We start from the raw sequence: 26,379 nt of genomic DNA on the forward strand, positions 1-26,379 counted from the left end.
TGCTAAGTCCCAACAATGGCATTTTTCATGTTAGCATTAAGCCATTGACTCACCATAATACAGTTTTACTCTTTTGTTTGTTTTTTTTTAAAGAATCCAGACATTCAATCCCTGGTACTTTGCTTATACTATTTTTGTTTTTAGATAAAGCAGTGTCGAAAAATGTCTGGCACCGGATCAGTTAAGATAACTGGACTAATCTTACAAGGTGCTATAGAATACTTCCAGGCATTATGAACAAGAGACAAGTTTGATAGGTAAGTACGTATATATTTTTTTATTAAAGCTCTGTTAATACATTTTGAATGGAAGGAATGTGCATTTTCTGTCAGTAAAGTTATTGGAGCAGCACAATCTCCAACCACTTAACTGTTAATCACATTCTTATCTGCGTTGACTGCGGTCTTCAGATTTTTCCTGGAAATGTCCCCTCCGCTCGTTGCTCGTCCCACTTCTGGATCTGGGGACACGATTTTAGAAAAAAATGTTTTGCACTTTTCATTGGACGGTTCCTCAGAGCCTTTTGCAAGCAGTTTTGCTGTGATTTTAGCTTCATATTTTTCAACATTTTACCCAGGAAATGGGGCACAGGGACTTGTAGACCCTCCGGTACCACTCGCACGGGGCGTTGTCCACACCTTTTGCATCCAGAGCTTTCTGGCAGCGATGGTAGTCTAAAAATAGACATTCAACAAGAATACAGCACATATTAGATTATTAATAGACTGATGACAACAATACGGGACTCGTAATATATTTTTGGAATCTGTTGACCTTGGTTAGAGGTTTGGGAGATCTAGAAATAGCTTCATTAACGCACGTAATATGGACGCAAGGTGTCTCGTGATTTATTTTAATTGCAAGGCTTGGCAAAAAGATTATTTTTTTTTAAGTGTAACCTTGAAGCCTTACCAAGATAGTTGGACCAGCAGTTCCTAGTCTGGTTCTGGTTGGGGAATCGGGCATCAAATGGAGCGGTGCGATAGTTCTCCAGCTTCGTCTTAATGTCCTCAGCCATCTTTGAGTGTCTTGAGCGTTAAAATACAATGCAACCGTTATTAAATGCTAAAATTTCCAACATCTGACAGCATTAAGGTGCACAATATGGCAAAATCTTCCACTCTGAAATACACTGATCTGCTTTTTTAATGACTTAAGTATAAAATAAAATATGAACTATTGCAGTCAATACAGGAAAGTTTGCTATGTTTCACTTCACTAATAAAAATACAAAAATATATGAAGTTGTTGACAATATTCTCATTTATTGTGATGCATCTGTAAAAGCTCAGTGGACCAGATTAAAGTGTTTATTTTTTTGTGAAAATTTTAAGTACAGTATTTGTATTTAGTTACTTTCCACCACTGCAGTCTCAGAAACATCGTCATTAAAAATGGCTGCTAAATAGGGCAAATCAGGCTATTCGCCTTTATAAAAAAAATAAAATAAAACATGTAGGGGGGTATTGTAATAACTGTGATATGAATCACCAATAAAATTAATAATCGAAAGTAAAAAAAAAAAAAGGGTAAAAAATTAAGAATCGAAAGTAAAAAATTAAATAAGGGTAAGGAAATCAAAGACGTCGGGATTATTTATTAAAATATATTAAGTATTTACTCATAAGGGCCTAATATAATCGTATGCAATACCGTATTGTGTTATATAGGATATGTATATAAATATTAAATTTAAAAAATTACCTTCTGGTCGAATCGCTCAAATGTCTGCTGACTTTGTGTCGGCTCGGAGGTGAGAATGTGACGTTCCAGTGGAAAACGCGCAACCGCGGGCGATGACGTCCGCATCCGTGCGGCACCACTCGAACGGTATGGCGGACCCACCGGGTCACATTGAGCCCGACTCTGGCACCCGGCTTGGCTTTCTAAACGTGAAGACGGGGGGGCTGGCTTTGAATTCGCGTTAATTATCGCCCGCTCTCTCTTCGACTGTGCAATTTCATATTCTTGACCAGGTCTGTGAACGTCTCCCAATGCGGAAGTGCCCGGCAAGTTAATGATTACGTCGCATCTGTCCGATATTAAAAGTGATGTTTAGGCTGCGGGTGCGGACTGTTCTCTAAATACCTTACAGCACTATAAATTTGCGTCAAAAATGTGGCGTAGTAAGTATCCTTGCGCAGGATTTAAGACCTAATAACTTTTGATTTAATGCCAGGCGCTATGACGTCATCACTGGACTATGATATGTGGTACGTGACTGAATCCATCCAGCGCATGGCATCACGTACATGCGCATGCGTGGTAAACAGTAACAGGTGTTGATCCAGAGCCATAATAAGAAAAGTTTGAAAGGTTTGCTGACGCGTAAAAAATGCACTTAGATGTTAAAATAATTTTAATGTTGAACAAAGGAGATACCTCAGCTTGCCTTAAGAGCAAACGACATTTTCTTCTTCAGAAAACAAATCCTATGAATATAAATCAAATATGCTGTAAATCTGCTTGATAAGGCGCTACAACTCACTGCCTTAGTCAAACTTAAAAATAAAACCACACAGTGCATCCTTGGGGTAGTTCAAGTTGAAATGTACAATTTTAAGGCCGTTCTAGAATTAAATATACAGCAATGAACCCCGACCAACCTTTAAAGCACAAATGTGAAATAATTGCATAGATCTGCACAATAATAAAGATTTGGAAGTGGAAAAGAAACAATTGCATTGCTGTGGGAGGGGAAAAAGTGCAAGAAGTTAAAAATACAGCAAACGTTTTGATGGGATTTCTCAGCAGGCGGCGTGATTGCGAAAACTCAACAGCAGTTCTTTGGAGGCGCACCATCTAGAATTGTTAGCTTACTGGTAACATTTTTGACAGCAGGAATGGAGAGGAAAGTCCCGTCGTTTGCGGCTCAATGATCGCTGAAGCGCAGCCGGTTAAAAGCCTGTTTGATGTCGTCGTCCGATTCGCGGGGCTTGTCGCCGGCGACGGGATGCACGATGCTATGAGGCACGTCGTGCTTCAGCTTCCACTTGCTGAGGACCACCGTGCCTTGCGTGTCCTTGGTCTCGGGACCGGTCAGCTGGATGAAAGCGGCGTGGCGTCCTCTCTCCATCAATGTAGCTGAAATTTAAAAAATAATAATAATAGTAATTTTGAGCTCAAAACAGCCAATTTTACGTGCTCGTTCGCTGACTCCAACGTCAATCACCCGTCCTGGCCCCGCCTCTTAAAGGCACACGCATGTAAAGTCAAGAGATGATGTAATGGCAAGATGAAGCTTCATGAAGCATGATTTTTACTTCTTTTTTTTTTTTTACTTCTATAGATGGCACGCTTGGTTCAAAGAGACAGGGCAAATTTGATACATTTCCACTGTACTAGTATTTAGATGACAAGCACCATTAAGAGTAGAACAATCACACGTGTTTCATGAAGCGTCATTTTACTATCACTCACATGTATATTTCATTAATTTAATTCTAATGAGTACTTGGTTAAACTATTCTGAAGCGATCAACTCATTTCAAATTGTGTACTTGCCGTAAAATGCCAGCAGATGGCGCCAAACCAATACACTATTGGTATGGCTGTGGCCCCATTTTGATAAAACACACACCTTCACTGCGTAATAGTATTCCGTGTTTCACACTCCAAAATTAAATATTTCATAAATTTAAAAAAACATCCTTTTTTTTATGATTGACTCAAACAACTTGATAATCAATGGAATAATTGACTATAAAAATTAAATGGCTGGAGCCCTAATATGTTCTAGAATTATCCGCAGTAGTTAAAAATCAAAATCAGTAGTTAAAAAAAAAAAAGTCCAAAACAATCCACTGGTGGGGCATATAATGTACACGTTACCTTTAAACGCAACGATGTGGTCGTCCGTGACGTTTTCAGACTCGAGGAGCACGTTGGAGTAAAGCGGATGCAGCATGTAATAACGGCGATCATGAGGTACCTAAAAAAAAAATTTTATCGTTTATCGTTTGACGTAACAGCGAGCAGCGACCATTTTTCTGCCACTTACAGAGGAGTTTGACTGCGAGGGTAGCACCCCCCAGAAGACGAAGATGGAAATGGAATTGGTTGTGTGTATGGAAGCGGGCGGAGGCGAGTTGGCGCTGGAGACCAGGTCCACGTTCCAGAGGACGTCGCCGGACTTCCCGTCCAGGATCAGCACCTGCGGGCAAAAGGCCAGCGTATGTTCAAGCGAGCCCTAGAAATAAATCCCAACAAAAATATCCTAGCTTAATGCTAACATATATAAAACGCCATAGATGGGCTAACGGAAATTAGCCTGTCGCGTCATAGGCTAGCGGCACACTGAAGGAATGAATCCAAATTCCGATTGACTAATTTGGGGGTGACAAGTCCCAACTTACCCTTCTGGTGGAGTTGTCCATGTCCTCCTCCAGCATGACATCAAGTACGCCATCTTTGTTGAAGTGACCAAAGCCGGGCTCCCTGAATGACATCACACAATACATATCAAACTCGTTCAACGCCAGACATATTTTTACATGTTAAAAGTCCAAACATTTCATAACAGGCACTTCATTGTTTTGTTTCCAATTTTGTTTTCAAATGTTAGACCATAATAATACAATAATAATAATAAAAAAAAATAAAAAAAAAAAAATCGCTGATACTCGAGGAATTAGGGACTAAAGTAATCCATTACTCAAGTTAGTTACATACTAAAGTAATTGATTACTCAATACATCGATTGCTTTGACACTTAATTATAACCCATCGAAAATCGATTAGGTACCAAAGTCATTGATTACTTTTATACTTAATTACCTAATATTTGCACTTCATTAGAATTGATTTAAAATTGATTATGGACGAATATACTAAGTAATAATTAGCTAAAGTACACGATTACATCGGCGCTTCATTTTAGCTGCTCAAAAATCGATTAGGTACAAGTTGAATGATTACTTTAATTCTTAATTCATTTAGTACCAGCCAAACACTTTGAAAAAAAAAATGGAAATAAGCATAAGGATCCAAAATACCGAAAGACGGAAGTGGTATTGAACGTCCACAGAGGCCGTAAGGTCTTCCCATCCAGTAAAAGCGCCTGGCGTGCCGTGACCAGCATCAAATGGGACGCCGGCGCCGTGTCCGTTCTCACCGCATGCCTCAGCGAATCGCATCTACGCAAACACGGAGTTCAAGTCGCGACGCGCGTCCGAGCCGCGTCTCGCCCGGCCCGCCGACGCCTCACTCGTAAACCGCCATCAATCCAGACCCGTCCGCCGCGTTTTTCTCCATTTGTTTCTCCTTCTTCAGCCCCGCCTCCAAACCGGCTTTGCCTGCGATCCTCCACAGGGCCAGTCCGTACAAGCCGCTGTCTGAAAAATATGCGGCGGAAATATTCCAATTTTACCGCGCGACAATAACAAAAATTGGTTAGCGTGCAGAAAAAAAATTGCAAAAAAATAAAAAAGGAAGGGTCAACCTTTTTGCAGCAGCAGATACTGAGCACCTTCCCCGGTCTTCTGGAGAAAATGATTGGCAGTTTCTGTGGCGTTCAGCGCCACCGTGGATCCAATTTGGACGCCAGTCTTCCCTGAGAGGAACACCAGCTGAGTCTGCAGGTGGAATATTAGATTAAAAAAAAAAAGTTGATTCATGTTCCAATTAATTTGCTCTTCATTTGAAAAGAATAACCTACTGCTCCTGTCACGGCACTGAAAAGCCTCAATTTAGATTTGACTATATATTAGGGCTGTCACAAATGAAGATTTTTGCTTTGACTTTACACACAAATGAGCTTTTATTTAGAATTATTTAGTTATTTAGTACACAGAAATCAGAATAATTACTGGCTGAAATCAGAAGATTTGGACAGTTTATGTCAAACAATAATACGATTACTCAATTAATTTTGACAGTTCTACAATACACAGTATATGTGTGTGTACAATTACACAAATTCAATATTAATGTGTGTGCGCGAAATATTTACCTGCATGTTAGCAGATGCCACCAAGGCTACGTCGCTGACCGTGTCCCCGTCCAGATCGGGGACACTGAGGACGGGCACGCTGCTGTGCAGACCAGGAGGCTGAGGCTGCTGCCACCTGACCTCACCTACAGACACACACACACACATCATCAGCAGCAGGTTTTTTTTTCTCACAACAAAGCAAAACAGAACTACTGTTTTCTTTTTTTCCCCTTAAAAAACCCAAAACAAATAGGTGACGTCAAATGAAGTCAATGGCAGTCGCCAGCAGGCTTCTTGTTGACGTCTTTTCACGTCAATGGCACTCAAAGTGTTCGAGGTGATATTCATTTACCAGTGGATTTATCCAGAGCGGATAGTCTGTCAGAATGGAACAGCAGACAGTCCCATTTCTCCCCCGTATTCGTGTCCAGACCACATTGGGCCCAATGGAAGTCAGGATCCAGCGGACGCTCCCACAGGGTTTCTCCATCCGTCCCGTCCACCGCTAGCATGAACACACACGGCGACGGCAAACCTGCGGGGATGAAACGCCCCCCAACGCTCATTTTTATCCTGAAGTTTTCTTTTGAAGACTTCGTCTTACCTGCGTCCCCACACGTTTTGTTCACACCCATTTCACTCTTAACCACAAGCAGGACATCCTTCACCTTGTCTTTGCTCGCATCTTCAAACGCCAAAAAGTCATACGTTTCTGCAACAAAAGACGCATTCAATCCCAATTTTTTTTTTTTTTTTCAAGAACCATGACCAAAAAGTTCTACATGCCTGCGCCAGAGAACGTCCTGTTCCAGGAAGTGAGATACTGCGGTCTGACAGGACACGGGATGATGAAGGAGAAGGCAAAGACCACGGTGAGGCAGAGGAACAAGGACAGGAAGAAGACTGCCGTTCGCCAGTGGGTCAATTTGGAAAGCCCCAGCACTTCTTTGCAGCCTCTTTTCAGTTCCGTCGCTGGCGGCGCCGTCCCCGTCTCCACTCCATCTTCTCCGCTCTTCAGGGGGTCACCCTCAGTGGGACGCTCCGTGGTCTCCATCTTCCTTTTAATGCATCACTATGCACCGACCTGCTTGAACACGGGTAAGTTTTTATACTCCATTTGTGGCATGGCGTCAACATGCCAATCAGAAAAAAAAAAGACAAAGTCTTGTGTTTTTTTCCGGCAAATTCTACCTTTGTAAACGAGGGCCTATTGATGCCGGTCAACACTCGCTCCAGATATTTCTAAACACAACAAACTAGGACGAGCTCTACCTGGATTTGCACGATAGCCAAATGTGTCATAAACACATTTAACAACTTGAGTTACGAGCTGAACTCCTCTGATGGAAAAAAAATCACCGAATGCACGATCGTGACACTCGTTTGGAGCTTGAAAAACGTCACCTTTATACAGTTGGTTAACTTGTTGAGCAAAAAAAAAAAAAAAAACATTCCCCCTCCCCTATTCAGCCCACAACAGCTGCAATACGACAAACCAGGAAAGGTTCCGATCGCGAATCTCGAGTTAAAATCTGTATGTTTTGACTCACCTTGACAAAATGTTTAGCTAAAACGCTAAAAGACAGGTAGGCTCGTCCCCTGATCGCAAACAGAAAAAAAACAATAAATCAAAAATATCATCGTATTTCAACCCTAAATTTGTCTTTATAGGTGCAACTTCCTGTTACAATTATCAACAATACTGACAGATTTATGATCATTTACGATCCTTAATGTTAAGTCAATCACGTAGCTAAGTTCTATTTTACAGGTCAATGAATTAACCGATAGCTGTGGTTTAGAGATGTTACCTGACAGACAACGTTGAGGACAACGTCTAAAGATGGTTTCAAAACCCCACTCTGATTGGGTAAAAGTACGCCGAGTCTCAGAAAGCTCCGCTTTGATTTGATAATATCTTTGTTCCTGAATGCTCCGATTGGTCTATCTCGGCACGCTCGCCACCCCTTTAATTAAAGTGGCTGAACGGAACTTTGACACGGCATTTGACGTAATTTCCTCTTAAAAAAAAAAAACTAGAGAACGTCTGAATTTTGCGATGCTCGACCGAATGACGATTTTTCACCCGTACAGTTAATCCGAAACCACAATTTTTCTGCCGCTTCTTTTTATAACAGCGCCGTCGACGAAAGATTCCGCAGCAATGTCCGCCCAAGCTCAAATGAGAGCTTTGCTCGACCAGCTGATGGGAACGGCGAGGGATGGTGAGTGGCTGTTTGCATGCTAGCTCAGCTAGCTTTTAGCTCGCTAGCTAGCCAAGATGGAGCCAGTGTTGAGGCAGGCTTGTGTTGGCGCGCCTGCGTGAATGCAAACCATCTTTAGAAGCGTACACGCCACGGTTTCATGTTTGTATCCAATGGTGTGTGTACTTTTCTTCAATAAAAATTGTAATAATGTAATAATGTTTTAGCTAGGCTACTAGCTAACGCAAATGCGTGACACAACGCTAATGCGCGACAATCTGGAACCGAACACTTGCAACGTTGGCAAAATATGAAAAGTATGGTTAATAAAAACATTCGGAAAGACCTGAAATGCGGACCAAAAATACGCATGTCCTATATATATTCATGTGCTACAAATATATATGTATATGTTCAGTGTGCACCAACTAATGCACACCCGGCTTTCGAGCCGTCAAAATGAATCGATTAATCGACAACAAACCGAATATCAAATTATAACGATTGTAGTAATCGTTCAAGGCTACAGTAATTGCCTCGTTCATCACGTTAATGGGGACCAGTTTCTGCAAAGTAGGATTTGCCCTCATTCAGTTACATGTTTATAGATAACTCAAGAAATGTTTATATTAAACCTTAAGGATATCATGCATTATAAACATAAACTACACACAAACATATGCATGATACCAACAACAAATATGTATACATGTAAGGACACATTTGTTGCTTAGTGAATAATGGCAACTTATGAAAAACAAACCTGCACACGTATGTGTAAGAAACAAAACTTTTGTGATACATGCTTGCAAAATAACATTTTGCCTGATGACATTTAATTGATCGAAGAACCGATTTAAAAAATATTCAATGCTGACAGCTTTGCACAGCATTCTGATTCATATTTTTGTGGAGTATGAATTAAACAAGATAAATGTACTCGTTTCTATTCATTTCTGTGTGTGGCTCTTTTGCCTCTTGCCGTTGGGGAAAAAAAGACATCTTAGACACCCAGCCTCACGTAACGACCAATGAGAGCTGACTAGTTTTCCACCATTGTTTGTGTTTGCTGACACTTGATAAAACCTTCGCCTCTGGTAATTAAATGATTATGGCGCAGGATTTAGACAAATATAACAATATTTAATGTAAAGTTTTGACATTATGCCACCTGCTCACTGGTGAAGTATCAAGGTGTAGTATCGGAGCTCGTTTTTTTGTCTTTGTGTCTGATTGAAATGGTTTGAGCTGTTTAGGCGGAATTAAATGGAGTTTCCTGCCAAGTGGATACAAACATTACCACATAAATTTCTTGCGTGAGTCTTACAGTAAACAAACTCATAATAAAAAAAAAAAAACAAGGTTCATCCCAACAGTTACATTTGTAACCCCGTGGATCATCCTTGTGAATGTGTGTGCGCGTGTGTGAGATGAAATTTTCATTCAATTCTTCCCATGCATATGTTGCATACAAACTGAACAATTGTGGCCCCTTTATTTTATTCATTAAGGTTCAGTGTATCTTTGCCAGCCTACATCAATCTGCAAAGGAGTTGCAGAAAAGCCTCATGTTCATCGAGCCGTGAGTCACACATAATTTTTAAAGCTGTTATGATCAATATCCAAACAGTTTTGTTTGCCTTTCGGAAGTCATTGTAGTCTGTTTTTTTATTTTTTTAATTTAATTTTTTTTTTTTATAGATATGTAATTTGGAGTAGTGCTAATTCCTCTAGACGTCTGGTCGCGCTGAATGAACATAAAAAAAAAAACACTTCTCAGCATACCAGTAGACGTCTCTCTTTTTTTTTTTTCCTTTTTCCAGACGAGACAAACACTTTACACCCATCATTTTCGCTCTGACTCTTGTATGACTCCCAACTTCTTACCGCAGGTTTGGCAAGAAAATTTTTACTTTCCCCACAGCCGGTTTAAAATTCTGCAGCTGAGGGCTTGAAGATGCAGAAGGGTACAGTATGTGGTGCAGATCGCAGTGTGTATAAACCTACTTTCTGTCAATGTTTCATGTCCGGGAACATGTGGCCGGATTGATTTGCATATGTAAAACTGTGTGTTTAAAAACTCTTAAAAAAAAATGATGCCCTTGACCATGTGGACACTGAGCCTTAAAAAGAAAAGCTAAACTGAAGACTTGGCTGTTAATTGTGATTAAAATCACTGAGGCCTGGGTAAGTCACAGAGGCCACGCATTGCCTGGTGTTATTTCGCATTCCCGCCACGAGGGGCAACGTTTCCTCATCAATAACCCAAAAGACATGCTAATGACCAAGAAAATAGGAGTACATTGGGCTCAGAGTGATTCAATGCGGTTACTGTGACATGTGCGCGACACACTGTAAAAGCGGCAGTCGGGTAACTGCACAAAAAAAAAAAGCCAAAGTCTCGCCCTCGTCCACTCATCTGCCAGGTCTTTCTCACTGAATTTCTTTTGGACTGTTTCAGGGGACGAGACGCGCCAGAGGGTCAAGTACTCGGACGAGCGGGTCTGCAAAAGTCACCTTCTCGACTGCTGTCCGCACGACATCCTGTCGGGAACCGTAAGTGGCGTTTTTGAACACATTCAGTGCCATGGATGAGAATTCCCGTCTTTAAAAATAGCAATAATATAATTCTGGTCTAATCCGTTTTTCTATGGAGAGGAGCTGGCACCCTTGACTAATGCTTACCTAAAATAAGCCAATTGAGCACTGTAGGGCTCTGACCATTGGATGGCAGTGTTTCCACACATAACACAGCTATTATCTACATGCAATTCAAAGTAGGGAATTGAAGTCAATCTTTCATATCATAGCACCCATGTTTACAGACATGGCGCGCAATATACCCTTGAAAATGGGCTAAAAATCGTGTGGCGCTGCCTTTTTCGATAATGCTTGGCACAGAAAGAGAAAAACTAAAACCACATCTGTTCTACGTGCCAATTGAGAACAACTTAGAGTTATTTTTTGGATCTCTATGGTGAAGCGTCGTGCGTTTTTGCTTGTCAGCGCATGGACCTGGGAGAGTGCACCAAGATTCACGACCTGGCGCTTCGAGCGGACTATGAAATTGCCTCCAAGGAGCGGGAGCTCTTTTTCGAGCTGGACGTAAGTCACGTGTCCGCGAGGCAAGCGGCGACACGTCCGACGCGTCGGGTTTTTCAACGCGAGAGTCCTCCTCCCAAAAGGCCGTGGATCACTTGGAGTCGTTCATCGCCGACTGCGACCGCAGGACGGAACTGGCCAAGAAGCGCCTGGCCGAGACTCAAGAAGAGATCAGCGCCGAAGTGGCGGCCAAGGTTGCAATTGAAATATTCATATCGATACATAGTGGTGCGGCGTCAGCTTGCGCTAATTCTGTGGTAAACGCGCAGGCGGAGAAGGTCCACGAGCTGAACGAGGAAATCGGGAAGCTGCTGGCCAAGGCCGAGCAACTGGGAGCCGAGGGAAACGTGGAGGAATCCCAGAAGGTCCTGCAGGAAGTGGAGAAGGTCCGCAGTAGGAAGAAGGAGGCGGAGGTGAGCAGGAAGCACTTGCCTTCTTTCTTTTGACCATCTGTCATCACGAGGGTTCTGTGTGGGCTGTGCAGAATTGTTTAATATGGTGAAAACATCTATTTACTTCAAATGATTCTTGGACATTTTTTTGTCTTGTATTTGCATAGAATAATTGAAAGAAAAATATTGAAATGTTCATTTTCGGCTATCGCTTCCAAAAGTCAATGGCGGCGATCTTCTCACGTCCATCTTGTCGTGTTTGCGTGCTATTGTAGGAGGAATACCGAAACTCCATGCCGGCCTCCAGTTTCCAGCAGCAGAAGCTGCGCGTCTGCGAGGTGTGCTCGGCTTACCTGGGCCTCCACGACAACGACCGCCGTCTGGCCGACCACTTCGGCGGCAAGCTCCACCTGGGCTTCATCCAGATCCGAGAGAAGCTGGACCAACTCAAGGTGGGTGCGCCCATCGCACTCTCCACGTTCCCGCACGAGCCCTTGGTTAAGTCTCCGCTTTTGTTGCCTCAGAAAACCGTTGCGGAGAAACAGGAGAAACGGAACCTGGATCGTCTCAAGAGGCGGGAAGAACGGGAGAAGGAGGAAAAGATGAAAAAACGGTAAGGGGCTATATGATAGAAATCTTAAGGATTTTCATAGATATATTTATAACCAAATACCACACGGTATCTCCACAGGACAAGATCTCGCAGCAGAGAGCGAAAAAGGTAAGAAGAGTCAGACCCCGCTAGGAGCTACACCCAAGACTTGTGTGCTAAACCGTCGGCCTTGTTTTCAGGTCTCGTTCCCGCGACCGAAGGAGGCGCCGCTCGCGCTCCTCGTCACGAGACAAGCGCCGCTCGCGCTCTCGGTCCAGGGACCGGAAGAGGCGACAGAGGTCCCGCTCCCGGAGCCGAGGTCACCGTCACAGCCACGAGCCCGGCTCCAGACACAAGTACGCACGTTTTGGGGGCAAACGTCAGTTGGCTGTTGCAGCTTACAGCAACTCTTGTTAGCTAAGGTTGTCGCGGCATTATTTTCAGTAAAAGAAGCGAGCAGACCGAACCAACATCTGAGGCCATCCTTGTTCACGCACAGGAATATTACTAAAACCCAGAGGATTCAATTGATTCATTCATTCAATTGATTCAATTGATTGATTCAATTAAGAGTGCACGGAACTCATTAATTTTTTGTTTGTTTGTTTGTTTGTTTGTTTTTTTGTTTGTTTTTTTTGGCATATACACACGCAAGAGGAAAAGGATAAACTGCTTCAAGCACAGTCACATTACACTGGCGCTGCATTCTCTGGCTGCTCGCAATGTGGGAAATCTGAAACTCACTTAACCCACAACATGTTTTGCTATACTTTAATTAAAAAAAAAAATATATATATATGTGATTGGATGCCTGAATTCTGTAAAGACGTATAAATACGTCTTTGGCATTAAACGAGTAGCTGTCCAACTCATGAAATCCTTTTTTGGCGGCAGGTCGTCCAGAGACCGCGAGCGCTCATCCAGAGGCGAGTCGCAGGGACGCGATCGGCGGGACGGCGTCAACGGCAGGTCCGACTCTCGCAGGGCAGACGACAGAGAAGATCCGTGAAGGCCGACGTCCATCCCACGCCGCGCTCGCCATCCACCATCTTGTTTGTATTTCACATGTCCCACATAGACTCCTATTTTTTCCCTTTACTTTGACTCACATGAAAGCCAGTTCGCGTTTTCGTAATTCAAGCCACTGATAGTGATAAATCCCCATTTGGTGGCTTTTCTTCATCCAACGAGCAGTGATGCAAACGGATCATACGGTTATCAATATTATTTTATTAGGTCTGTTTTACTATACAGAATGTGTCTGGAATGAGTGTTTTTGTTTCCTGTTTTTGGTTTGATCCACGTCCTTTCATAACTTTTAGGAAGTCCTTTCACATCAAGCATTTTTCTCTTGAAATGTAGTCAGATTTTTTGGGAGTTGGGGGGGGGCAGTTAAGTAGTGAGAGTAAATTAAAATGTGAAGTCTAGTGGGTAAAAAAAAAGGTTGAATTTGTTGGAAATGCGAGTTATCATGTTATGTTATTAAAAAAAAATACAAATATTCGCCATTTATAGAATGTTTTTTTGTGTTTTTTTTTTTTAGTTAGTTTTGGCAAGTGAAGCAGAACTGTTGTGCCCGTCAAAGAAAAAAAAAAAGTTAACGAGGCCTAGACTGAACTGCTTTGTAATTACATGCAGATTGTAACGACTTGCATCGCTTTACATGTAATGTGAAGCTGCCATCTGGTTCATTAAAAAAAAAAAAAAAAATCTCAAACCATATTTAAGTCTTTATTGCGCTTTGGTTATTTCTTACACAAGCTGGCTTGCTTTGCTAACACGTTTGCTGGCTCGCTGTGGATTTTCAGATTGCGTGATTGTTCGAAAATCAACGTGAACTATAAGTTAGCGATGTTTACATGCGTTAAATATAAAACTCAGATCCAAATGTACACTGTGGCGCGGTGATCTTCACAGAAAGAAGCTAGCGTCTTGGCTGCACACTATTTCCAGGTATGTACTGCATATATTATATATTTTTCCTTCAATATTGCGTTCAAGTCCTTCTGTTTACAACGTGCTGCTCTCTAATTTCAGGTCCACTTTCATTTTCTGCTTCTCCATGACGGCCTCCAGCTCCGTGGCCCTCCGAGCGTCCTGCAGACGAGGCGAGAGAAAAGAAATAAAAGATTTGAACCCGCGTTTGAGCTAGGAATTGCGCTAAAAAGAAATCACCTCTAGCAGCGCTCGCTGCACCGCCATCTGGCTGTAGACCCGAGCGCCTTCGTCCGGGATAACTTCACGTAGCTCGTCCTTGCTGAGGGAGAAGAGCTGAGCGCCCGTCAGGACCCCCAAACACGTCACCGTCCTGTTGGGGGCAGCGCAAGAAAATTCGGGTGAGCTGCTTGGTGGAACTTTCTGTTTTGGGCTGTAATTGCAAAAGCGACCACCGGACGGCGCCAAAGTAACTCACGGTTCGCTGAAGCCTTTCCCCGCCAGCCACGACGACACCTCCTCTGGCGTGGAGTGGTAGTCGAGGGGGAGGGAGGTCTCCGCCGATCGGGGGATGATCAGAGGCTTGCTGTTGACGGCCTTTCCGTTGGTCAGCCGCTGCAGCAGCTCGTCATTCACCATCATAACTGGGAATGCAAAGTTTTTTATGGCTACAGTCCACGGCGGGAAAATTCCGCCGCCGCCGCGTCTACCTTTATCATCCTCCGTCGCGGGAGCGTGCTGGTTGTAGGTGGGCAAGGTGTGCGGCACGCGTTGGACAGTGGAGTTTGGCCGATGAGTGGGAAGACTGGGGGCGGACGGGATGAAAGTCTTGGCGAGGGGAGGCGGGGCCGGGGCTTGAGGAATCTGAGGAAATATCAGAGTCTTAACCTTCAAGTGGGACTGAGTCCAGCGGTATTTTGATGAACATCAACCTTTAAAATATGAATATATTGCAAATTCCAAGTAATAATCTGCTGGTGGTCAGAACACTGCATCTTTTAATACCCAGTCTAACATATATTTAAAAAAAATTGCAAACATGCAATAGATATGGTCATAAATGTAAATATAGCTATAGTAGAGGGTTTTATTTATTAAATAAAATTGCTATTTTTGATCCAATTTGACTTGGAAGGAGGAAATATAAACATCTGAACCATTTTTTTTTTATTATCTAGTCTGAGTTTGCAAGAGGAATATAAATCCATGTAGTACAGTTTTTTTAATTAGTAAAATTGCAATTTTTGGGTCCGATTTAGAAGGAACAATATGAAAACCAAAGTAAATGTCAAATATGGTCATAAATGTTTCGTTAATTTTTTTTTAATATATAGCATGTAATAAATATTGTCAAACGAAAATCCAGTCGATATATTGTATATATATATAAAGGTAAACATGCAATAGAAATGTTCATAAATATAAATCCATGTACTAGAGAAGTTCACTTTTTTTTTTGAATGTCTATTTTTATATTTAGTTAAAAAAAAAAGCAAAATTGCAAGAAAAATAGTGAGGTAAACCTGTAATTGAACAAGTTATGATCTTAAAAGAGCCAAGTATCTAAATAATCCTGCAAGTGCAACCCTAATGATTAGAAAGTAGGTAAAGAAACTTTTATTGGGGTCATTATCGTAAATTGCCCCTAAAAGTCGATTAGGAGCAAGCGTTTTTGTAAATCTTGGCTTTACGTTTGGTGTCGCACTTACAGCTGGCGGCTTGCTGGCCACGGGACTTTCCACGTGAGTGACGGGCTCCAGGATGTTGAAAGGAACGAAGCCCACCTGGTCGAAGCGGTTGCGACACTTCCACCAGCGCTTGGACGACTCCAGCACCTGCCGCGCGCGCGCCAACGGGAAACGGCAGGTGACCACCACGCGCGGATAAGAAAAGGCGCCAGCGTCCCGCGTACCTCCAGCGTCTCCCCTTGTTGCACGGAAAGCTCCGTGTTGTTCCTGGCGATGAAGTCATAACTGCAGCTGTAGACCTTTTCCGACACCGGTGGGCCTCCCGTGTCTCTGTTTCATAGTCATTCCACATCGCTTTTAGGAAGTTTGTTTGGCGCCGTTCCAGACTCATATAGGCGCCATTTATTTATTTTTTGGCAGAATCCCAAGGGAAAAAATGACTTACAATTCATCGCCGACGTGGCTGTTGAGCTGCTGCTGTAAACGTACGGTAAGAAAACGAACGCTTGATCTCTGAGTGATTAACGAGCAAATCCGCATCGCGAGTTTGACAAATGAAAACGAGCGCACCTCTTGTTTGTGGCGGAGGCTTTCGTGTTTGTGCTGCGACTCGACGGGATCCTCCCAAACCTGCCCGTCCGCCCGGAACGTGTCGGGCTTCCAGCCGTCCAGGAACACGGGTGTGTATGGGGCGATGGGGCCTCTCAGTTCAGAACTGTACAACGTTGGGAAACTATTTCAAAAATGATTCTATCTGTCTATCTATCTATCTATCTATCTATCTATCTATCTATACATCTATACATCTATCTATACATCTATACATCTATACATCTATACATCTATACATCTATCTATCTATCTATCTATACATCTATCTATCTATACATCTATCTATCTATACATCTATCTATCTATCTATCTATACATCTATGTCAGTCTGCATTTATCTACTATATATACATCTATGTGTATCTATATGTCTTTACATCCATCCATCTATATATACATGTATGTGTATGTCTGTCTTTACATCCATCTATATATACATCTATATCTGTGGCTATTTCACCATACATCTATTTATCCAAACGTCCGTATATACCTATACATTATATATCTATATTTATATAGAAAGATATACAGTATACGCATCTATCTATACTTCTACGCATATATATAAATCAATCTTTTATATCTTTACATGTAAACACCTATCTATACATTATACATTTATATATCTATATACATCTATACAATTATGTATACATCTATCTATAGTTCTATACATCTATTTATTCTATATGTCTATACATCTATATATCTACATACATTAAACTGCACTTCTTGGCATATCTATACATCTATCAGTCTATACATCTAGCTATATATGTATCAGGTTATACATCTATTTATACGTTTATCTATTGAGCTATACAGTAGAGATCTATGTAAACATCTAGATATACAAGACATCTACAAGTCCACTTTATACATCTGTCATACAAATTCCAACCAAAGGATGACAATGATTCGATTCTGTGTCGAATCAAAACGATTTTTCCAACACGGTGTCCATAAAATGAAGCAAAAGTTCAAATAATCTCCTTCTCCTGTTATGTCCCCGAGTGACCTTTATCGGTACTGACCGAGCGTGCGTCCAGTTGGGCCCCAGGGACGTCCACAGCTGCCTCTCCTCCACGTTGAGGTTCTCCTGCAGCAGGGACACGGCGGCGCCCGTCAGGGCGGGGCTGGACACGGACGCGGCCAGAGCCGGGCCCCCTGTCGTCTTCACCATCTGGACACACCCAGATAAGACAAACAAACCCGTCGCTCGCATGCCCGCTCTGATAAGCACACAAACGCTCTTTTCAGACGCTTGCGCACTTAAGGCTAAATATATAGCGTTAGCATAGAATAGCGTGAATCATCGCTGGGCCCCCTCCTTAACTCGTTCAATCCCAAAGACGCCATTTTTTTTTTAAGTACAGGCACTTATCCATATCTTTATTTTTATTTTTATTTTCAAGTGCTTTCCTAAAGGAATGTCTAAAAATGGCGGATGCTGAATTAAGTACCAAAGTAATCAATTACATTAGGTAGATAAGTACTGAATAAATCAGTTACTTTATACTTTAAAGTAATCATTACCTTAGGTACTTTAGTGCCTAATTACTATAGGTATATTAGTACCTAATGTAATCTATTACTTTGTAATCCATTTTTGAATACTATCTAAAGTAATCACCTTAGTTCTGAATTACCTTCATTATTTAGGCACTTAAACTAATCAATGACTTTAGTATTTTTACAAGGTCACTTTAGTTTGTAAGTAATAAAATAATTATGACTTTAGATGTACTTAAGTACAAAAGTAAGTGATTAGTACTCTATTCATGAATTACCTTTATTTTCCTTAATTCACCAGCCATTTTTACACCCTTTTTTATAGTGTGAATTAAATGGACTAACTATTACCATTTTGGGGTATTTTTTTCAAGTTTAAATATTACTGTGTAAATATCATGATGCTATTCAATTATTCACAGATTTTTGCTGATGTAAAAATGGTACATAATTACAAGCAAAATTTGAGAACGAAATATCCACTCACCATATCCAGAGGTTTAAATACGTGATGAACAAGTTCCTCAGAGGAAGGATTGGCGATGGTTGATTTCAAACGGGCCTACGCAGAAAAACACCTTGAAGAAAGCAAGTAAAAACAAAAAAGTAAAAAGTAACGCGCTTGAATACAAACCAGCAGACTGAAGCAGTATTTGAATTTCTGGAAGATATCGACAAACTCTTCTTCGGGAGGCGGCCTGGCCTTCATGGTGAGTAGATCTTCTGTTTCAACAATTAGCAAAACTACTTAGCAAAGCATACGATACTTCAGATAAAAAAATACTAGTAATGGAGGTAGTACTTGATAACTTGCAGCACTTAGAAAAAAAAGAATTTCATCAAAAGTTTCCTTGAATAGCTTTACCCGTAATAGACACAAAAATAGGCTAAAGCTAACAAAACATGCGCTGCATGTTTTTTCACCGTTGAACTGATCCATTTTCAAGGGCAGAGTGAAAACAAAAATGCTAAATTAGCTAATGCTAACAATAGGCATGAAATACACTGGAGATTTGATATTTTTTCTTCCTAGCTTGAGAATTTTTTTCACAGTAGAAGCAAAAATATAAAGCTAACTAAAGCTAGCAATAATATATATATATAATATATGTATATATATAAATGAAAAAACATTCTCAAGCTAGCAGGAATAAATATCAAATCACCAGTGTATTTCGTGCCTATTGTTAGCGTTAGCTAATTTAGCGTTTTTGTTTACACAGTTAATTGTAAAAAGGAATCCGACCTTCGGCACTCTTTTTGCTTTTTTTTTTCTTCTTCCTCTGGTTGAGGACGATGGCGGCCTCGGCGGTCTGCTGCAGTTTGGACATGAAGCTCTCGATGTCGTCGAAGCAGTGATTGAGGATTTCCTGCGGAGGAGGAAGCGGCTGGTTCTAACGGCTCCGGCGACTGGCGGGTGAGGAGAGCGATCGCAAAGCGGCGCGGGCGTACCACTTCTCTCTCGGCTCGGAGCAAGGAGACGTCGGGGCCTCCGTTGGCTGGCGGGAGAGAGGAGAGGTCACATGATCTCGTCACGTTAAGGTTAGCGCCGCCGTGCTTTACAAACCGAAGGCGCTTTTCTGACCTCTTGGTCCGGGGTAAGGCGGGGGGTTGGTCGGGGGGGCGTTGGGCGCGTGAGGGATGGGGGGGCTCGGGATGCTGTAGGGGTCGAGCATGTCTGCGCCGTTGTGGGAAAACCTTGGGGAAAGAGGATATGTTGGATGTTGTTAATACTTGATGCTGGTGGCTGCCGACTCAGCATAAGGAACCTTCACATACGACCCGTTTTTCTACGATGTTTTTTTTTTTTTTTAAAGCAAAGCAACCCCTAACCAATGCAAAGTATTTGTGCATGAAAAAAGACATTTGTGTATGTAAGTTTTTTTTTTTCATGTTCCAATTAATTTGCTCTTCAATTCCAAGACATTTTTATGTTTTTTATGTCCAGACATACAAGCCGAAGTATCATATTTTTGTTTGTTTTGTTATTACCAAAGAGGGGCCTAATAACTGGCACTAAGTCACAGGTGTCCTAACTATGACCCGGGGGCCGTTCACGGCCCGGCATCCACTTTTTGTGGCCCGCTAAAACACATGCTAAAAACACATTTTGTCGAGGCCTGCAAAATTATTTTAAAAAAAAGTCATAAAAAGGGTTTTTGGTAGTCAGTGTTAACTCATTCAATCCTAAAGACATATTTTTATGCTTTTTTTTTTGGTTTTGTTTTGGCTAATGAGGGGTCCAATTTCTGGTAAACATACTGCCACAATAACAATATAAAATTTCCATATTTCTTTCTTTTTTGTGGACTAAAGAACCGCATTAGTGCTCTATAAATAAATTCACTCAAAAATATAAACCTAATTGCTTCCCTGATTCATTTTAAGGATAAATTACTTAAATTTTTTTAAAGTTCCTTACATTTTCCTGTCTGTGCGGGCCCCTAAATGAAAAAGTTTGGACACCCCCGCTCGAAATAATGAATAAATTACCGATCGATAATCGATCACACGTTGATTAATCGATTAATTTTGACGGCACTCTAGTCAACCCGAGTTTAAAAAAAAGAACTCTCCCAAAAAAATAATTCTCCCGCAATAATGACGTCTTTCTCAATTTCCTCACAGCGCCAGTCTTTCTCTTCTCGGAATCTCCGAATGTCAGCAGGTGGATACACAGGTTATTCGGAATTTTTGCCATCTTGTAAAAAAAAAAAAAAAAGATGTTCAACCTGTCACTAACGTTGCTAACTGAAATCGCGAGCCCTCTCGACACACCGGCGCATCGATTGCCAATGCTAACAACTATAAATATAAAAAGCAAAAAAGTTGTTAGCATCTTCTTGTCATACGCATGCAAAAACTTGTTAGCAATCATTTCCCTTATTTGAATGACTTCCTTCCCGGAAGTACCGCATATATCTAATATCTATATATTTATATAAATGAATATTTTTTTTTACCCCTTGAAGAGTCCCTCCGCTGGTCCTTTGAAAGGATCCTCTAGCAGGTCATAATCCAAAGCCGAGCCCCCGAAACTATCGCGAGGTCATGCCTCCGCTGCTCCTTGCGCCTTTTGGCCACAATGGCCGGGCTGTCTCTGTCACACCTTCTCAAGTTATGTGCCGACCGGTAGAACAGGTTGGGCTCTGTCAGCTGTTTACACTGCCCTCCCTCTCCGCAACGCACGCACACGCACGCACACGCACGCACAGCGACGGTAACTGTGGCGCCGCTTTGATTCAGCATAAATGGCGGCGGGAGAGCAGGTGGATTGTTTTTTGACCCCTAAGAACACCTTCTCACTACTTTCTTTTTTTTAAAAAGAAGGGTCAAAAATGGCTGGCACTAGACAATCGATTACTTTGGGTGATTAAGTACAAAATTATTTATTTGGGGCATTAAAGTACTGTTGTAACAATTACTTTCATACTCAAGAAATTACTTACTTTAGTAAGTAATTATTTTCGGTACTATAGTGCCTTTTGACCCCCTAAGAACATGATGGAACCTCAAAAGATAGATAATCGATTACTTTGGGTGATTGGGTGCTAAAGTCATCAATTATTTGGGGTATTTAAGTACTGTAGTAACAATTACTTTCATACTAAAGAAATTACTTACTTTAGTAATTCATCATTTTAGGTACTAAAGTGACTTTTGACCCCTAAGAACTTGATGGAACTGCAAAAGATAGATAATCGATTACTTTGGTCGATTGAGTGCTAAAGTCATCAATTATTTGGGGCATTTAAGTACTGTAGTTACAGTTACTTTCACACTAAAGTAATTAGTAATTTGAGTAATTACTAATTTGAGTTACTAATTACTAATGTCTCTAGGTAGTAAAGTCATTACTTTAGGTACTAATGTAAAAATAATGACTACATAGTGAAGAACTTAATTTACGTACTAAAGTACAAAAGGGATCATTTGGTACTAAAGAAATGGATTAGTTGATTAGTATCAACCATTTTTAGACCCTCCTTTAGTCAAACACTTGAAAAAAAAGCGAAAAATATAAAAATAAGTCGCTAGGATTGAACGTCTTGGACTCTTGGAAAACGTAAAAATCTGTATTTGGGATTGAATGAGTTTTAAGACTCCAGACAATCACAGGTACTTATTGTTTTCATTTTGGCTTAAGAAGGGTTAAAACAATGGCACTAAATTAACTAAGTTAAGTAATAAATTAATCAGTTACAGTATTTTGGGCACTTGGGTATTAAAGTCATTACTTTAGTCCCTAAATATATATTTCTTTACCCCTTATTGTTTTTTATACAAATTACTTTAGTAATTAGTTACTTTAGTTACTGAAGTAAAAAAAAAGAGGACAAATGAGCAAATTTATTGGCTCAAATGTTCTTTTTCTAACATTTTGCCATTTATGTCACAAATCCTGATGTACGGGGTCCATAAATTGACTGTGCGCACCTGATTGGTTCGTGAGCGGTCCTTTTCCGGGCGGCCTGGGAAACCGCTTGCGTGATGTTGTCGCTGACTTGTTCCGCCTGTGAGAAGATCAAAGTCAAAATGCGGCGAAAACACGCCTGTGTTTCTATGGAGCTCACCTTCATGTTCTCGCAGTTGAAGAAGAGAATATCCGGTTTCTTCTCGTTGACGCTTTGGCACACCAGGAGGAGGACTGATGGGAAGAGTTCCTCGCACTTCACCGACTCGCAACGGAAGATGGAGTCGAAGGTGTACTTCTCCAGTTCCTCCTGCATACCAAAACCAAAACAATGGTAATAATCAGCAGCTTTGTTTACCGTCCTTGCCTAGCCAAAAAAATCATGCTGTGCTCTAAAAAAGGGTTTTTTGCGCCGTAGTGGGTGTGAACACAGCCAAAAAGATCAAGAAACTTGAGCAAATGCTGAATACGTCCCATTTACCTACCTCAGTCTGTATGTCTTAACTCATTCACTGCCAATGACGGCTATAGACGTCATTTTTACTGGCTGGCAGTGAATGACTTAATTCTGCTCGTCAATTTACGTCACTGGCGAATATCGAAGAATAAATCTACATCGCTTGCAGCAAATCATTGACTTAGTCAACCGCTTTCTAAAAGAACATTTAACTCATTCACTGCCGATGACGGCGGTAGACGTCATTTTTACTGGCTGGTTGTGAATTAGTTAAAAAGGTAAACCATGTGTTTCATTTCGCCACTATGGCATAAATTGTGATGTAAATCTACACTAGGTTTTGGTATTTTTCTCAAAAGGGAATTTTGCGCCGTTGTGAGTGTGAACACCTGAACTGTGCAAAAACTGAATGTCACTTTAGTTTGTATGTTGCTTAAATTGGTAAACCAGACGTTTTATTTGCCTACACTGCCCGCTACGGCAAGCAGAATCACATAAGCCAAAAAAAAAAAAAACGCTATGCTCGCAAATGGGCATTTTTGCGGCGTCGTGGGTGTGAACACAACCAAGAAGACCGTAAGCAAACTGAACAAAGTCGATTCTATCACATCTACCCGCCTTAGTCTGTATGTCCCTGAGATATACGGCGTCAGGTCCGATATCTAGCAGCATCTGCTGACTCCACAGCTTGTTGTTCCGAGCCAGCAGGAGGAGACGAGACTGGGCCTCCTCCACGGTTTTCACGTCCCCTTTCTGGAGGGAAAAGGTGATCAGGTGCTGGACACATGACAAGAAAAGGACAAGTGAGTCATTGCATACACAATCTCATGCGGAGAGTCACGTGACCAGGCTCACCTTGACAAAATAGCGTCTTATGTTTGTCATTCTTTGTCCTTATGTTCAAGTGAGTCATTCACTGCGGAGGAGAACATTGACTCACAAAGTTATCACCAAAAAACGACTCAAAAAGTAAAAATGTCACACATATGTTCTATATGTCATCCTGAGAGCCCGTCTATTCATTCGTGTCCATTCTTGGGTCCAGTTTGCTTCGGCAAGACAACAAATTAATTACATCTGAAGCCAAACACATGACACAACATCGGAAAGGACAGGGTGTCCTCTACAGTGGACACTAGGGCTTAGTAGTGTATCTTGTGAGTCATGAGCAAAAACAAATGTCCACTAGAGTGCGTAAATAGGCCTGCTTGTCCCCAAAATCATGACACGTCATCAGAAATGACTGTGTGTCCTCTACATTGGACACTAGGACTGAGTAGTGTAGCTCGCGTGAGTCATGCGCTATACTGTAGCCCAAAAACAAATCTCCACTACAGTGGACAAAAATAAATGGGCAGACTCCACCCTCAAAACATCATACATCATCACAAAGGACATGCCACATGATGGCGCCAAAGTGCAACTTTTCAATAATGTCGCTTTTTTTTTTTTATTGCCGTTTTCATTACCACAAAAGATCGTATGATTTAGAACCAACTATCAGTTTCTAGATAAAACATGACTCCAAAAGTAAAAATATAAAATATATATGATTCTATCGAGCCCTGCTGCGAATTGTGGAAATCGGTGCGAAATTGCCTGTGCTCAAAGGTAGCTAAGTACCTCTTTATGCCACACCATGACGCCAAAGCACTACTTTTCTGAATCGGCCGCCAGCATCGCTTCAAAATATTTCTTGGGTACCAAAATGGCGCCAAAGCACTACTTTTTGTCAACTGGATAGGGCTTTAGCACAAACCAAGATTTTCAGCAGCTAACGAACTTCCATTAACTATTATCAACGTGGTGCAGGAAAACTAAATGAGTATTTAAAAATAAATCAATTCACATAACTATATTTCCTGTGGGGAATTTTTGCGAGGAAATTTGAGCTTGAATCATATAACAGAACTCGGAAAGCACTCGCATTCCCACAACGTTCTCGTGTTTCACTTCAGCTTTGCTGTACTCGATACTATTATATTTGGTGTAACAATATAACCCAATACCACTAACTAACATTTATTCATTCATATATTCATTCATTCATTCGTACACTATGTTGCACGCCAAATTCCTTGAGTCGCTCCTCTTTCATCTGTCATTTTTTTTGCTAGGGATTGCATTGTGCTAGCGAGCTAGCGGCCCAACTGGTTTGACGACATCACAGTATCTTCTTATCTACCCGACTTATTGGGGCTCATTAGCACTGCGCCTGAATCACCGGTATCGCTTGCGCTCATTAGTATCGCTCACGCTCACTTTCACAAGAGAAAATTACCAAAGTAAGCTAGCTTAGCCCAAAATAGCACTGAACACGTAGCGCCCAAAAATGTCCTCGAAGAACAGAAGTTCCAGTGACGCAATTGTGCTACTCAATAGCGGTAACGTTTCGGCTAGAATGAAATTTATTTGATTTAAAAAAAATAAAAATAAATTGAAAAAAAAGCCAAAGTTGGCTTGGCCACCAGGGGGCAGTGTAATGGAGAAGCACGTTGCCTCTACATGGAGATATCTCATCTGAGTAAACCACAGTAGTCTTGTAGTTTTTCTCACAAATGAGTTAAGTTCCTTCCAAAATTTGTCCCTCAATGCTAACCGTTAGCATGTCAGTGGCGTTTTACATTGTTTGCTAGCATTAAGCTAAACAGGCTTTCCTAAGGCAAGCCAAAGTGTCATTCTGTTTGTTTTGTGTAGTTAAACAAGAGACTTCAACTACAAACAGAAATAAATAGTTTGAAACTCCTTTTGTTGATAAAATATTGCTGTAAATTTGCTTTTTAACACATTCACTGCCATTTACTGATTATGACGTCAAAAAAGTACATTTTAACTTGTCTGGCAATGAATGAGTCCAAATGTGGACGTCGACTTGTTTATTCCAGCTAATCCGCTTGACGAGCTCAAATATGTGCCGCAAAAATAACAGACATTAACGGATTTTGTTTTGTTTTGCTGGACTGTCCAAGTCACATCTGGCTAATCAATTTCACACCATATGTTATTACTGTCATTTCAAAACAACCATAACTAAATTGTTGACTATATATTTTAAAAAAAAAATCAACTTACCAAGGTTGAAAAGCTTCCGCTAGTTTATTCCAGCTTTTCGAAACTTCAGCCCGTGTTATTAAACGAAAGTATGAGCGCGGGTATGACACTCCCCTTGAATGCTTTGAGGTGTGTCAACTTCTGCAGTTCACACCCGGCCCGACCCGACCCGACCCGCCCACGCCGTAATCGTGTACTCATCTTGTGTGTTGTGTTGACACACGCGTGCAGTCGTAGCCACGGGCGACGTGAACGGCAGCAAAACTTTATAGAGCCAAGAAGCTACTCAAGCAAAAAAAAAAAAAAAAAATGCAACGAAATCAAAACGAGTCTTTTCCAGGTGAACTTGACTCGACCTTTTGAAGTGCTATTGTTTCGGTGTTTCGCTACTTTTTTCTGACTGAAAAATTCCACTTTTTTTCATTCTTCTGAATCTGTGACTCAGACAGAAATAGAAACACACTCCCTTAAATACAAATACACAC

At 41.3% G+C, this 26,379-nt stretch overlaps 4 protein-coding genes and 1 long non-coding RNA gene across 12 annotated transcripts; 2 read left to right on the forward strand and 3 right to left on the reverse strand.

Annotated features, from left to right (window-relative positions):
* Positions 1 to 249: 249 nt before the first annotated feature.
* Positions 250 to 2,016, reverse strand: cox6b1 (cytochrome c oxidase subunit 6B1). The gene is made up of 4 exons (XM_088438249.1): positions 1,705 to 2,016; positions 913 to 1,028; positions 574 to 674; positions 250 to 460 (listed from the first exon to the last, which is right to left on the reverse strand). Exons 2-4 carry the CDS (start codon positions 1,016 to 1,018, stop codon positions 407 to 409), a joined length of 261 nt encoding a protein of 86 aa, XP_088294375.1. The 5' UTR covers positions 1,019 to 1,028; positions 1,705 to 2,016; the 3' UTR covers positions 250 to 406.
* On the forward strand, positions 1,797 to 7,022 carry LOC148409866 (uncharacterized). The gene is made up of 4 exons (XR_015868305.1): positions 1,797 to 1,976; positions 3,871 to 3,927; positions 4,003 to 4,172; positions 6,693 to 7,022. It is a non-coding gene; the product is annotated as an uncharacterized LOC148409866 (long non-coding RNA).
* fam234a (family with sequence similarity 234 member A) lies at positions 2,342 to 7,708 on the reverse strand. 3 transcript variants are annotated; one of them, XM_088438245.1, is made up of 12 exons: positions 7,483 to 7,708; positions 6,719 to 7,019; positions 6,537 to 6,644; positions 6,285 to 6,467; positions 5,951 to 6,075; positions 5,441 to 5,573; positions 5,207 to 5,333; positions 4,995 to 5,135; positions 4,356 to 4,437; positions 4,001 to 4,153; positions 3,832 to 3,931; positions 2,342 to 3,084 (listed from the first exon to the last, which is right to left on the reverse strand). In XM_088438245.1, the coding sequence occupies exons 2-12, from the start codon at positions 6,984 to 6,986 to the stop codon at positions 2,873 to 2,875; spliced, it is 1,632 nt and encodes a 543-aa protein (XP_088294371.1). In that variant the 5' UTR covers positions 6,987 to 7,019; positions 7,483 to 7,708; the 3' UTR covers positions 2,342 to 2,872. The 3 variants fall into 3 exon arrangements, with proteins under 3 accessions (XP_088294371.1, XP_088294369.1, XP_088294370.1); XM_088438243.1 differs by having other exon boundaries at positions 6,719 to 7,016; positions 7,483 to 7,707; XM_088438244.1 differs by lacking the exon at positions 7,483 to 7,708 and adding an exon at positions 7,124 to 7,407 and having other exon boundaries at positions 6,719 to 7,016.
* A 244-nt stretch (positions 7,709 to 7,952) lies between these two features.
* Positions 7,953 to 13,944, forward strand: luc7l (LUC7-like (S. cerevisiae)). 3 transcript variants are annotated; one of them, XM_088438246.1, is made up of 10 exons: positions 7,953 to 8,157; positions 10,598 to 10,692; positions 11,143 to 11,241; positions 11,322 to 11,432; positions 11,508 to 11,651; positions 11,906 to 12,082; positions 12,155 to 12,243; positions 12,322 to 12,351; positions 12,423 to 12,578; positions 13,117 to 13,944. In XM_088438246.1, the coding sequence occupies exons 1-10, from the start codon at positions 8,097 to 8,099 to the stop codon at positions 13,229 to 13,231; spliced, it is 1,077 nt and encodes a 358-aa protein (XP_088294372.1). In that variant the 5' UTR covers positions 7,953 to 8,096; the 3' UTR covers positions 13,232 to 13,944. The 3 variants fall into 3 exon arrangements, with proteins under 3 accessions (XP_088294372.1, XP_088294373.1, XP_088294374.1); XM_088438247.1 differs by having other exon boundaries at positions 8,059 to 8,157; positions 9,648 to 10,692; XM_088438248.1 differs by lacking the exon at positions 7,953 to 8,157 and adding an exon at positions 8,225 to 9,718.
* eps8l1b (EPS8 signaling adaptor L1b) lies at positions 13,940 to 25,995 on the reverse strand. 4 transcript variants are annotated; one of them, XM_088438242.1, is made up of 19 exons: positions 25,916 to 25,995; positions 23,699 to 23,759; positions 23,462 to 23,620; positions 22,547 to 22,696; positions 22,410 to 22,486; positions 19,558 to 19,670; positions 19,425 to 19,471; positions 19,219 to 19,342; positions 18,607 to 18,695; positions 18,460 to 18,534; positions 17,495 to 17,643; positions 16,416 to 16,560; positions 16,291 to 16,322; positions 16,070 to 16,175; positions 15,867 to 15,992; positions 14,868 to 15,021; positions 14,636 to 14,801; positions 14,398 to 14,530; positions 13,940 to 14,319 (listed from the first exon to the last, which is right to left on the reverse strand). In XM_088438242.1, exons 2-19 carry the CDS (start codon positions 23,726 to 23,728, stop codon positions 14,233 to 14,235), a joined length of 1,962 nt encoding a protein of 653 aa, XP_088294368.1. In that variant the 5' UTR covers positions 23,729 to 23,759; positions 25,916 to 25,995; the 3' UTR covers positions 13,940 to 14,232. The 4 variants fall into 4 exon arrangements, with proteins under 4 accessions (XP_088294368.1, XP_088294366.1, XP_088294364.1 ...); XM_088438240.1 differs by having other exon boundaries at positions 16,291 to 16,319; positions 19,540 to 19,670; XM_088438238.1 differs by having other exon boundaries at positions 19,540 to 19,670.
* Between the last annotated feature and the right edge of the window lie 384 nt (positions 25,996 to 26,379).

This window comes from Hippichthys cyanospilos, chromosome 17 (genome assembly GCF_059441005.1).
Source record: "Hippichthys cyanospilos isolate Australia breed blue-spotted pipefish chromosome 17, RoL_Hcya_1.0, whole genome shotgun sequence".
Taxonomy (NCBI): Eukaryota; Metazoa; Chordata; class Actinopteri; order Syngnathiformes; family Syngnathidae; genus Hippichthys; species Hippichthys cyanospilos.

Bases quoted from the DNA above. Each gene is read 5' to 3' on its own strand.
- eps8l1b (XM_088438238.1), bottom strand. From the start codon at position 23,728: ATGACAAACATAAGACGCTATTTTGTCAAG. The intron at 22,487-22,546 runs GTGAGCTCCATA...ATCTTCTCACAG, and splicing joins TCAACTGCGAGAACATGAAG to GCGGAACAAGTCAGCGACAA. The intron at 14,320-14,397 runs GTGATTTCTTTT...CCTCGTCTGCAG, and splicing joins TGCAGCGAGCGCTGCTAGAG to GACGCTCGGAGGGCCACGGA.
- fam234a (XM_088438245.1), bottom strand. From the start codon at position 6,986: ATGGAGACCACGGAGCGTCCCACTGAGGGTGACCCCCTGAAGAGCGGA. The intron at 5,574-5,950 runs GTAAATATTTCG...TTCCACCTGCAG, and splicing joins TGGCATCTGCTAACATGCAG to ACTCAGCTGGTGTTCCTCTC. The intron at 4,154-4,355 runs GTAAGTTGGGAC...TTTTGCCCGCAG, and splicing joins TGGACAACTCCACCAGAAGG to GTGCTGATCCTGGACGGGAA.
- cox6b1 (XM_088438249.1), bottom strand. From the start codon at position 1,018: ATGGCTGAGGACATTAAGACGAAGCTGGAGAACTATCGCACCGCTCCA. The intron at 675-912 runs GTAAGGCTTCAA...GTCTATTTTTAG, and splicing joins CTGCTGGTCCAACTATCTTG to ACTACCATCGCTGCCAGAAA. The intron at 461-573 runs GTAAAATGTTGA...TCGTGTCCCCAG, and splicing joins CCCTGTGCCCCATTTCCTGG to ATCCAGAAGTGGGACGAGCA.
- luc7l (XM_088438246.1), top strand. From the start codon at position 8,097: ATGTCCGCCCAAGCTCAAATGAGAGCTTTGCTCGACCAGCTGATGGGA. The intron at 11,242-11,321 runs GTAAGTCACGTG...TCCTCCCAAAAG, and splicing joins AGCTCTTTTTCGAGCTGGAC to GCCGTGGATCACTTGGAGTC. The intron at 12,083-12,154 runs GTGGGTGCGCCC...TTGTTGCCTCAG, and splicing joins AGAAGCTGGACCAACTCAAG to AAAACCGTTGCGGAGAAACA.